The sequence below is a fragment of the Beauveria bassiana genome (genome assembly GCF_000280675.1).
Source record: "Beauveria bassiana ARSEF 2860 unplaced genomic scaffold BBA_S00046, whole genome shotgun sequence".
Taxonomy (NCBI): domain Eukaryota; kingdom Fungi; phylum Ascomycota; class Sordariomycetes; order Hypocreales; family Cordycipitaceae; genus Beauveria; species Beauveria bassiana.
The window spans coordinates 80,582-92,629 of NW_007930881.1; the positions used below are offsets into that span (position 1 = coordinate 80,582).

The 12,048-nt window shown below is 52.2% G+C and overlaps 3 protein-coding genes across 3 annotated transcripts; all 3 read left to right on the forward strand.

The window, feature by feature from the left end:
- Nucleotides 1-31: 31 nt before the first annotated feature.
- BBA_09153 (subtilisin-like serine protease PR1C) lies at nucleotides 32-2,855 on the forward strand (the record flags this gene model as incomplete). Its single annotated transcript, XM_008604250.1, has 3 exons — nucleotides 32-163; nucleotides 262-636; nucleotides 693-2,855. The coding sequence occupies 3 exons, from the start codon at nucleotides 32-34 to the stop codon at nucleotides 2,853-2,855; spliced, it is 2,670 nt and encodes an 889-aa protein (XP_008602472.1).
- Nucleotides 2,856-3,610: 755 nt separating this feature from the next.
- BBA_09154 (HET-s/LopB domain-containing protein) lies at nucleotides 3,611-7,057 on the forward strand (the record flags this gene model as incomplete). Its single annotated transcript, XM_008604251.1, has 1 exon — nucleotides 3,611-7,057. One exon carries the CDS (start codon nucleotides 3,611-3,613, stop codon nucleotides 7,055-7,057), a length of 3,447 nt encoding a protein of 1,148 aa, XP_008602473.1.
- Nucleotides 7,058-11,323: 4,266 nt separating this feature from the next.
- BBA_09155 (uncharacterized protein) lies at nucleotides 11,324-11,632 on the forward strand (the record flags this gene model as incomplete). The annotated part of the gene is made up of 1 exon (XM_008604252.1): nucleotides 11,324-11,632. The coding sequence occupies one exon, from the start codon at nucleotides 11,324-11,326 to the stop codon at nucleotides 11,630-11,632; it is 309 nt and encodes a 102-aa protein (XP_008602474.1).
- Between the last annotated feature and the right edge of the window lie 416 nt (nucleotides 11,633-12,048).

The following is a 12,048-nucleotide window of genomic DNA, read 5'->3' on the forward strand; positions in this document are numbered from 1 at the left end:
TACCAGACTTGCAGCAGTAGCAGCCGCAACCATGGTCAGAACCTCTGCGCTTCTGACGCTCCTGGCTACTGCCGCCACGGCGGTTGTTGGTCAGGACGCCGAGATCGGCAAGGAACAGCCCGCCATTCCTGGTGCTTTCATCATTGAGTTTAACGAGGGTTCGGTACGTTGCTTCTACCAAATTGGCACTTAAACGAAGAAGAAGAACAGCAAAAGAAAAAAAAGAGGAAAAGAAAAGAAGAGGCGCTAACAAACGCGCAGAACAGCAAGGCCGCCGTTAGTGAAGTCGCCCAAGATGCCACTGTCCGCGTCGACCTCGACTTTGAGCTGTTCAAGGGCGTCTCTATTCAGCTCAACGACGTCAACTCTGCCGATGAAAAGGCCAAGAAACTCGCCTCCCTACCCGCCGTAAAAAATATCTGGCCCGTCAAGCTGGTGCCCCGTCCCGACCCGACCATCGAGTGGGTGGCCACCCAGGGCCTGGAGGCGCTGGTCGACAAGAGCGGAGCGAACATTATCGACTCCCGCGACACCGCTGAACCCATTAGCAGTGCCCAGCGCATGGGTCAGATTGACAAAATGCGTGCCAAGGGTTACAAGGGCCGCGGCATCAAGGTTGCCGTTGTTGACACTGGTGTAAGTGGCTGATCTATAAAACATCTCTCCCTTAGGCTTTGATACTGACCATCCAGATTGACTATAAACATCCCGCCCTCGGTCGCTGCTTTGGCGAGGGCTGTCTCGTAGGCTACGGCTACGACTTGGTCGGTGATGCTTACGGCAGCAACGGCAACTACCGTCCCGTGCCCGACAACGACCCCATGGACTGCGGCGGCCACGGCAGCCACGTCGCCGGCATCATTGCCGCCCAGCCCAACGAGTACAACTTTACCGGCACGGCCCCCGACGTCACTCTCGGCGCCTACAAGGTCTTTGGCTGCTCCGGCAGCACTGGCACCGACGTCCTCATTTCCTCCTTCAACAAGGCGTACCAGGCCGGCTCCGACATCATCACCGCCTCCATCGGCGGCCCCTCTGGCTGGGTCGACGAGCCCTGGGCGCTGAGCATCGCGCGCATTGTCGCCCGCGGTGTTCCCTGCACCATTGCCGCCGGCAATGAAGGCACCGCGGGTCTGCTTTTTGCCAGCAGCGGATCGACCGCCAAGGGCTCCGTCGCCGTGGCTTCCTTTGACAACACCGACACCCCCAGCCTCGCCAACGTCAACTACTACAGCGTCGACGGCGGCTACAAGCAGCAGCTTCTCACCACCGGCTCTTCCAAGGATGCCTGGGACGGCGTCACTCTCGACCTCTGGGCCGGCAGTTACGACACCACAAAGGCCGACGATGGCTGCAAGGCTTATCCCGCCGACACGCCGGACCTGAGCGACAAGATTGTCCTCATCCACCGTGGCACCTGCTCCTTTAACGACAAGGTCAACTTTGCCACGGCCAAGGGTGCCAAATACGTCATCATCTACAACAATGCCCCTGCTCCTCTGTCCATGGACGTCACCAACACGCCCTTGGCCAAGGGTATTACCCTCATTTCGCAAGACGACGGCGTTACTTTGATCAACCTGCTCAAAGATGGCAAAAAGGTGACGGCCTCGATGAACAGCTCGGCTAAGTCGGCCAAGGTGCTTTCCTACAAGGAAAACACAGTCACTGGCGGCGGTCTGAGCAGCTTCACCACCTGGGGCCCCTCGTGGGAGCTCTTTGTCAAGCCCGACGTCGGCGCACCTGGCGGTAACATTCTGTCCACGTACCCCACGGCCAAGGGCTCCTGGGCCGTCCTGTCAGGCACGTCCATGGCCACGCCCTTTGTGGCCGCCTCGGTCGCGCTGCTCCTCGAAGTCCGCGGCAAGAAGCTGCCGCCCGCCACCATCACCAATCTGCTGTCCGCCAACGCCAACCCGCAGCTGTTCAACGACAACACAAAGTTCCTTGGCAAGCTGGCGCCGGTACCGCAGCAGGGCGCCGGCCTGGTGCAGGTCTACGACGCGGCGTTTGCCACGACGCTGCTGGAGCCGTCCAACCTCGCCTTCAACGACACGGCCAACTTTGTCAAGAAACTCACCTTCAAGGTCAGCAACACGGGCAAGGAGTCAGTCAGCTACGACATTAGCCAGGTCTCCGCCTACACTATGTACGCGCTCGGCACGTCGGGCACCCACATCAAGGCGTTCCCCAACGAGGCCGTCGACGCATACGCCAAGCTCAGCTTCAGCCAGGACAAGCTGACGATTGCCGCGGGCAGCTCAGCCTCTGTGGACGTGACTGCCTCGCCGCCCGAGGGTGTCGACCCTAAGCGCCTGCCTATCTGGTCTGGCTACGTAACCATCAACGGCACCGACGGCACGTCGCTGTCGATGCCGTATCAGGGCGTGTCGGGCTCACTCAAGGAGCACGTCGTCGTCGACCCCACGGGCGCCAGCTGGATCTCGTGGAGCAATGACAAGGAACTCAAGGCGCTACCCGTCAACACGACGTTTTCGCTGCCCGCGCCCGGCAAGGCCACCGGTCAGACGCGTCTTCCCATGTTTGTCATCAACATGTCGCTCGGCTCCAAGAACATCACGGGCCACCTGCAGCCCATGACGACGTGCCCGCCCAAGGGCGCCTACGAGTACAAGGGCTACAAGACGATTGGCCAGCCGTTTGATTTCCCGCTGCTGTTTAGCAGTCGCGGCCCTGTGACGAGTCCTTGGGACGGGCAGCTCGAGAGTGGTAATTATGCGCCGCCGGGCAAGTATCGCCTGATTATCCGTGCGCTGCGCGTGTTTGGTGATCCGAATAATGAAAAGGACTGGGACACGTCGGTTGGTAACCGCTTCGTGATTAAGTATGAGTAGAAGAGGCAACGAAGGGCCGTTTATGTATATGTGTATTTAAGTGGGCGCGGCCCTATCTTTTTCATCTAATTTTTTTCTGAAGTATATACGAATAAGCAAATCATTTTGTCATGTATTTTATCATCTAATTTATATTGTTTGATTATTGATTCAAATGATGAGCTGATAAAGTAGGCTGAAGAATCGGCTGAAGGTCTGTCAGCCGTCCGGTGGGACACAGGCCAGGCAGCAGTATTCCTGACCAACCAAAGCTGTTTCTGGGCGCAGCAGGCTTGATTTGCGGGGGAAGGATGGGATGGATTGGTGGGGAGCAGCATTCGTCACTGCAACAGCCATCAGCATTTCCAGAATCACGCCTCGGCAGTTATGTGAGGTTTCTCTTGTTCAACTACTCCTAGGTATTCATCCGCAGCGTTCCCGGGTGTTCAATCAGGTACGGTCGCCACCGTGCTGCTCATGCGACGACGACGACAACACCTAGCTGCCGAAACAACTTGCGACCAACTGCGACAAAGAATGGCACAGATGTCGTGGGACCTCTAGGCACCGACTATTCGATTGACGAACCGCCGTGATACCCGCTCTTCTGCAACTGTCTGTTTTGTCGCTTGCCGCCCGAGTGCGACTACAGAATACGTCTGCCTGGCACGTTTGCAGGCGACGATAAACACCCACGACTTTCCTACAACACATGACCGAATACCATCTTGACCAAAACACATCACATACGATATACTCTCCCGACACTGTCCAACATGGAGACGCTACTCCCCGCGGGCGGCTTTCAGCTGCCCTTTCAGCGGCGCCTCTCGCGTCTCTACAACGACACCAAAAAGTCGAGCGATTTCGTGCAGGCCCCCGTACCCCGAGAGAAGCAGCAGGACCCCGACGTCGCCGGGCTGCACCGCAAGCTGCGCATCCAAAAGGACCGCCTCGTCAGCTGGGGCCTCGAGTGGTCCGACCCCGCCCACCAGGCCGCCGAGATTGACGAGTCGCTGTCGCGCGCGGGCCTCAGTGAAGTCGTCGGCAGCATCATGTCGACTATCAAGGACATTCTCGCCGAGGCTGAGCAGCTCTGGCTGAGTGGTGCCGGCGGAAACAGTGCCGGCGGTACGGGAAGTGCAGCGAAAGACAAGGAAAAGCTGGCGCAGTGGGATCGCGCGCGCTTCGAGGGCCTGGTCAGCGACTTTGCGGCATCAGTCGACACGCTGTACGACTTGTCGCGGACGCGCGGCGCGGCCATGAGGAGGGTCTCGAAAGGTGGTGGCCTGTATAAAGGAGCGGGTATCGAGGCGTCTCGCGCGTTTGAGCCGACGCGTATGCAGACGCCGCAGGTCATTGACCCCGCGCAGCTGACCGAGATCCTACCCGCCACGGACCTTGCCCCCAGCGTCGCCTCGCAGCGCGCCGTCGTGCTCATGAGCAAGACGGCGTACTCGGACATGGCGCAGGGCCGCACCCGCGCACCCTGGGGTCCGCTGCTCCTCGAGTACGCCGCGTTTGACCCAATTTACTCCACCACTGGCATTATGCCGCCGATGGCGCGCTTCGAGAGGCTGTCTGCGGGCCTGCAGCAGGACTCGCAGCGCGCGCCGGGCGCGTGGTCCGGCCTACCGTGGCTGCTGGGCTACTTTGAGGATATGGAAAACTCGCGCTTCGGGATGGTGTACCGTTTCCCGCCGCCCTTTGACACAGCCATTCTCGACAGCTACAAGAAGAGCGCGGCGCACAATGTGGTGACGCTGTGCACGCTGCTGGCGGATCCCGCAATGGAGCCGTCGCTCGAGGCCAAGTTTCGGCTCGCGTACAATCTTGCCAATACCGTCTTTGACATGCATGCGCGGGGCGTGACGCATGGGAGACTCACAGGAGATAACATTTCGTTTTGCAACGAGGGCAAGATGGATGGTCTGCCGCCGAATGCGGTGGTGGACGTACGACGGCCGCTCATCTCGTCGTTTGACATATTCTCGGAAGAAAAGACTGACGATACGCTGCATCACCCTCTAGACCCTCGCTATTCTTCTGCGTCTCCTCTTGACAAGAATACTGACGAGCGCGTGCTCGAGCTGTATGCGCTATCCTTGATGCTCTTGTCGATTGGTCTGTGGACCAGCATCGAGACGCTCCCGTTGGATGCCAGCGAAGCCCCATTTGCGGCTGCCATGGAGCGACTCAAGGTCAAGTGCGGCGGCCTGTACACCAAAGCGGTGCATGCGTGCTGGGAGGCTGTCGACCTGGAGATTGCGGGCGAGACCACGGGCGAAACGCTGCTGTCGCAGGTGCAGATGCGCGTGAGCCGGTTCCTCGAGACGTGCTGCATTCTGGATGGCGTCAGTGGCTTGGAGCAGAGGCTCAACACGGAGATTGAACAAGAGACACACGAGGCGCTGCGCTGGGACGAGTCGAGTGACTTCAAGACCAAGTCTCTGCAGTCGCCGTCACAAGCGCAAACGACTGTTGGCTCCTCTGAAGGCATGATGGGATATGACAGTGGCCAAAACAGGCCACAAACGCAGTCTACAACCCCCCCGAAGCCTGTAAGCAAGGAGCCCAAGCTCAAGCTGTACACACAAGTGCCACTACCCGCCGAAGCGGTTGACAAGTGGAACACGATTCTCATGCCGCAAATCAACCAGGCTCTTCGCCATTTCTACCGCAAGCATCCCGAATCAGTCGAGATATCCCTCGAGTCCATCGGCCTGAGCCCGCAGCAGACGGAGCCTACCGTGCTGGTCGTCTGCTCGTCCGTCGGCAAGGTGCGCGCCATCCTCAAGAAGCGCGTCGGCGACCTCTTTGACGGATCTACTGGATTCGCCCTCAAAGTGTGCCGCGGCCACGTTCTCCGGTCCCGCCGCGTATCCGACTCGGTCCATCGTTCCACAGCCACCGACGACGACGAGTTTGAGGCGGTCAACTCAAAGTACCAGGAACGTCCGTGCAGCGGTGCCAGCATTGGCGCTTGGATTGGCGACCGACACCTGCCGCCGGTCAGCTTTGGCGGGCTGGTGGTGGTGGATGGCAAAACGTACGGCATGACGGTGCACCACATGCTCGATGACCCGGACCGCGATTTCGGCGGCCCAGAGACGCACCGCAGCGCGGCCATCCCTTCAGGCTACAGCATTCCTCAATTCGACAGCACAGACGAGTATGAAGATGATGATGATGATGATGACGGTTACGAGCTATCGGACACGGAATCGGAACCTTTCTCGGAAACGGACATTACTAGCGAGTACGGCGACGAGAGCGATGAAGAAGAAGACGAAGAGGAGCCCGGCGACATTCCCGGCATTGAGCCCGGCTGCGGCGACGGCTACGTGGTGACGCAGCCGGCGCTGGACGACGTCGAGGATGGCTTTTACCCGTGCGCCGAGACGGAAGATGAGGATCACCTCGATTCGTTCAGCCTCGGCCCTGTCTACGCATCGAGCGGCATCCGACGGCGCCGCGAAAATGGCCTCGTGCATGAAGTCGACTGGGCGCTATTTGAATTCGACGACGCCCGCCTCCCCGCCTCCAACGCCATACTCGACGACAACCGCGAGAGCGACGCTCGGCTGCCCCAGCCGACCATGCTCGCGCCGTCGACCTTGCTCCCCGGGAAGCGGGTGCGATGCGTGGCGCGGACGAGCGGCCTCCAGCATGGACAGATTCTGCCAGCGCTGTGCAGTGTCAAGATTTACGGACGCGTTTCCCCGAGCCACACGTACCAGGTGGCGAACCCGGACGCGGGGCCGCGCGCCGCCGCCGCCGCCGCAATGGGCATCCCGGGGGACAGCGGCGCGTGGATCGTCGCGACGGGGGATGGGGCGCTGTGCGGACACGTGCTGGCGTGGAGCGCGAGGAAGCGCGTCGCGTACATGTGTCCGATGGACGTGCTGCTGCTGGATGTAGCGCAGACGCTGAATGCGTGCGAGGTGAGGCTGCCGGGCGGGAAGCCGGTGGTGATGTTGGAGGGACAGGGGGAGGCAAATGTAGAGAAGGCGGCAAAGGAGGAGGAGGAGGAGGAGGAGGAGGAGGAGGAGAAGGAGGAGGAGGAGGAGGAGGAAGAAACAAATGAGGAAGAAGAGGTATCGGCGGCCAAGTTGATGGTGACGACGCCGCCGCCGCCAACGGGCATGACGAGGCTGACGAGGGGTTTGGCGGAGCTAAATATGGGTGTGAATGTGAAGCAGGGCATTGATGTGAGTAGTTGACGGTTCAGGATGGCGTGGGACTGACGGAGTCTTGCGTGGTGTTTTGATGTCGAGTGGGTTTGGCGAATTTGTGTGCATCTTTTTTTGAAAAAGTGTGTGTTTGGTCGTGCGTGGGAAGGATAATACCCAGCGTGTTGTATTTGTTAGTTGCGCTGGCGAGACTTGAATCATGAAGACTATATTGAGTCTCAGACTTGAAGATGTAAGTGAATAGTATATATGGAATTCACTACTTGAACTTGAACTGTGAGCAGATCTACCATGTGAGGATGAATCTTGTCACTCGAAGCAAACGTCTCGTCTTAGACCATGCACATTTCCAAAGGCACAAAAAAAAAAGGATTTTATAATTTTCGAGCTATAGAGGTGCTAAGGATCTCGGCAGCTATACATCCATCTCGGGACGACAAGAATGGCGAGCAGATAGCCGCAGACTTTGCAGAAATAAGCTTGAGTCGTCATCTAACAGCCAAGGGGGCAGACTAGGCAGCCGTTCTCATCCGGAATAGGTGTGCACCAACCAGCTCTATTGCAAATCTAAAGATGGCAAAAAAAAAAAAGAAAAGGGGGTTTAGCACATGGTCTTCTTCTTTGCTTTCCAAAGGCAAGGGACAGAGGGAAGGGGGGGGGGATTTCTTACGGTGATTGGGCATTCCTTGGCAGGGGCGAGGCTCTGATTGTCATCGCCGATAATATAGATCTAGTCGAGCTATTTAAGGTAAGTATACCTCTAGTTATAAAATATATAGTATACTAATAGACTCTAGCTATTAGAATATAAGTATAGCTCTAGTAAGTTATATAGTATATAGATATAGTAATATACTAGGTCTATATTAACTAATATATATAGTATAATATAGTAGTAGTATTCCTTAGTTAACCCTCTAATAAAGCTTTACTAAAAGTAGTAGACTATATAAGCTATTCTATTAATCTTTAAATACTAATATAAGTAAATATTATAAAGTTAACTAAGATTAAGATAAATATAATACTAGCTAAGTTAATTAAGCTATAAAATTCCTTAAGCTTAAAGGTATATTAAGAATCTAAAATTATTTAAAGTATTAAACTTATAAGAACTAAGTTATATTAAATATACTATATTATAAAAATAAACTATAATTAACTTAATATATTTATAAAAACTTACTAAAACTATTATATAAAAAGAATTTTTTATATAATTAATATAACTAAAATTAATATATAACTATATAATAATATTAACTTTAGTACTAAGAACTAATAACTATAAACTAATGATAAGTTATTTAAATATTAAATACTTATAAAGTTAATCATCATTAATATAAATATATTAAATAGTTTTATATAGTTATAATATAAACTATAAACTATTTATATTATATTATTACTTAATATATAAAAGGAAATATAAGTACTTATTAAGTTAGTATTAAAACTTAGTATTTTATATAGACTATGGAAATATAAAAATGACTAATATTTTATATATTTTTAAGATAAAGGTATTATATTAAATTAAAGATTTTATAAATTTACTTTTATTATGATTTAAGAGATTATCTTCTTTTATAGTACTTAAAGAATATTAGGTAATATTTTATATAATATCTAGCTTTATAATATAAAAAAAATAAAGCTATATTTTATATACTATTATCTTTTCAATATTATTTAGCTAAGTATTATAACTATAATATCTTTAAAAGATATAAGGGTTAAGGGATTATGTAGGTTGTTTAAGCGATCAAAATCTTCTTCTTTCTACAGAACAAGAAAAAAAGTGATTGAAAACCAAAGAAGTACGTAAAGGTAGCCAATAAAGGCAACCAATTTTATAGCATTTGCTTGCCGACCAAAACGGGGGTCGCATGGTAGCAGCGTCGTGGGGCATGTACAAAGTTAGGGCCTTAGAGCCGAAGTTAATGCAGTGTTAGAATAAACATTTTGTTAAAATAAGCGTTATCTTCTGTTAGTGATAAAACAACTATCACCTACTGGCGCTTAAACTTGAAAAGTTATTGGAGGTCTGGTCGCACTAGCGTCGGCAGCCTATCTCGGGCTCCCAGTGGCTACTCGGATTCCGTCTCCAGATTTTGAGTGCGACACGTGCGATCGGTCCACCAATTCCGGAATGCCCAGGACAAGCTTTCGGAGTTGGTTGTCCTCATCTCTGAAGAAAGCCGTCACACCGTGTAATGCGTGACGGTTTCTGGCCCTCGCACCGTCGAGAGCGATATGTGTCTGGCCGGGAGTCCTCCTCAATGCATGTTGAAAGGCATCGCGATGGCGCTCGAACTGCGGGATAGCCAAGCTCTGGATAGTCTTGGCAGTAACATGCGCGTCCTTGATATGCACCGCGGGGTTCAAATATTCGAATATTTCTCGCAAGCGTGGGTGCTCAACCTGCCTCGGCTTGGTTGAATCGTCGGGTTAGGTTGTTCGCCAGGGCTTGATCGTTAGGCTCCGAGCGTTTGAGGCCCATGTGGTCTGTGATAGATGCGAAGGCTTTCCTTCCCTCCTTCGTCTGCAGTGGCGTTCGTCGTCGTCGTCCTGAAAGATCTCTGTAGCCGTGAGACTTCCAAAAGGTGGTGCTCGGCATTCTGTGTGCCTTTCGATTCGTATGACTATGGTGATGGTGTTTTTTTGCGCACGCACGGCATGCAGATCCATCACCTGGATGCTTCTGATTGAATCTCAACGCCGTAGTCCCGTTTTCGCGACACTGTATCCTTGGTAGGTTCGGCCAGGGTGAACCCCTTCCAGACGCGGAGTATGCACCGCTCCTCCTCCAAGGATGGCGTCCAAGATGTCAAGAGAATTTTGGCCGCGTCTAGACGGGCAAGCCTCGGGAGGGGTGTACCATCGTGCGTAGACTTGTCGCCAGCCGGTGATGACCGGCTTGGCCATGTTTCAGCAGCCAGCCCCCTCGTGTTGCAGGAGACATGTGTGACGTTACAGAGAACACACGCAATTCAGCAAATACACAAGAGAAAGCAAAGTTGCTCGGAGTAGTGATAACGGCGCGGAATTAAAATGGTTACCCTACTAGTTTTCCTACTGAGGGCAGCGACATCTATCGCTAGATTTGTTGAGCTATACGCTTAAAAAATGGACGCGCCACAACCCCTTATATCATAACACACCCCCCATCTCTTTTAAGGTCTTCTGCCCTGGAAGAGAGGAATTATTTTTAGCACCTTTTACCCATTATTTAGCTCCTTTATAGCCTTATTCTTAGGCTCTAGGTAGCTTTCTAGTAGTCTATAGCTACTAAAATAGCCTATTTTAGTAAGATTTAAACTTAGAGGTATAGGACTTGATAGTAATTTTTAGTAGAAGTTATAGCCTTCCTTAAGAAGGCTCCTAGGCTTGTAACTATTAAGCTATATACTTAAAAAATAGCCGCGCTATAACTTTATAGCGCCTATACCCCCTTATATCACAACAAGATTCGGTAGCATAAATTGCGTGCTGTGGCGACCGAAGGACACCTAAACTTGCTTCCGGGCCTTCCGAGGCTGCAACTCCACTGGTAATTTAGTCAAGTTTTATCAGGGTCGTTGACTTATGTCAGTGGGCCACTCTGGCGATCAAGTCGTCTACGAAAAAGACCGAGTTATCAGCCAGAGGAGCCTGCTACGACGCAGGCTTCGATATTACGGTATAAAGTAGACGCGTACACAAGGCCTTACATTATTATCCCTCATATTCTCCTTATGTTAATAGAAATACCCTACCTCTCTTAGTGACAAATTACCTAGCTCTGAGTCAGTGAACAGCCAGCAGAGCGACAAGACTAGGATAGGTGGTCTTCGCAGCAAAGCGCCAGGGGTAGGTAGGTCAGGCGCGCCAGCGAGTCAACTTAATATAAGCATAAACCATGAGAAAGGCCAAATGCATAAAACAATGGTGTTTGTCTTACGAGCAGCGCGCGCGGCCAATATTCCTGCACGTCAAGTGGCGACTGCCAAAAGCTAATCGCTGCCACACTTTCCCGAGGTAAGCTCAATGACTCGAGATGATAATGCCCATGGGCGACAGAGTGTCAGTAGCTATCGGCGGCATAATAAACCCCCGTCGACATGAGACAAAAACTTTGAGACTGATGGCACTGCTAGCTACCAAAGTTAGCGGCTGATAGTTTATGATGTTTGGTCGTCCCCAACTTTAGTCGTCGTGGAGTATATATAGCAGCCGTCGCCAACAGTCCTAGTTAGTTACAATCATCAACCTCTTATTTCCCATATATCACTACCAACGTATTACTCAAAAATGAAGTTCTCGGCCATTGTTGCTATCCTTTTTGTTGACCTCGTCACGGCTGGTCCTGTGGCGAGAAGAGCCCGTGGCGGCGGCAATGACGTGCCCGATATCAACTCCGGATTCATCCAGCCTCCAAATGATGATGGTGACCTTCCCAACATCAACACGGGATTCATCCAACCCTCAAATGATGATGATGACTTTCCCAACATCAACACGGGATTCATCCAGCCTCCCCCATTGAACGAGAATGCGCCGCGGCCCCTTCCCCTGAGCGGTGCTCGCGATGACAACGCCATTTTTTCCTCTAAAGACTAGAATGTGCGGCTCGTCGGCGAACTCTGAATTCGGCCCGGACACCGTTTGAAAGTTGACAGATACTCTGGAAGTTGAGAACACGCAGCTTGATGTCATGGCCTACTTACTACAATGTTGGCCACGTGATGGCCTGGAACCAGTCGACGCGGTGGATAAGGGCAGCGAATTTACAACGAACGAATTTACATATAAAGTTTGCAATTAATCATATGTCCGCCCAGATTAGAACCCTGCCGTTGAACAGCGGTCAGTTTATGCATTAGGTAATGATTTTTTTTCGTGCAGAGATGCAAAATTGTCGGCCCGACACTCCGTAGTCAAGAAACCATTCGTCAAAAGGTAAGTTATCCCGGCGTGTAATAAGAGTCATGGCTCGCGCCGCGCAGTCATCCCGGCATCGGAAATGTCTAGGTAGA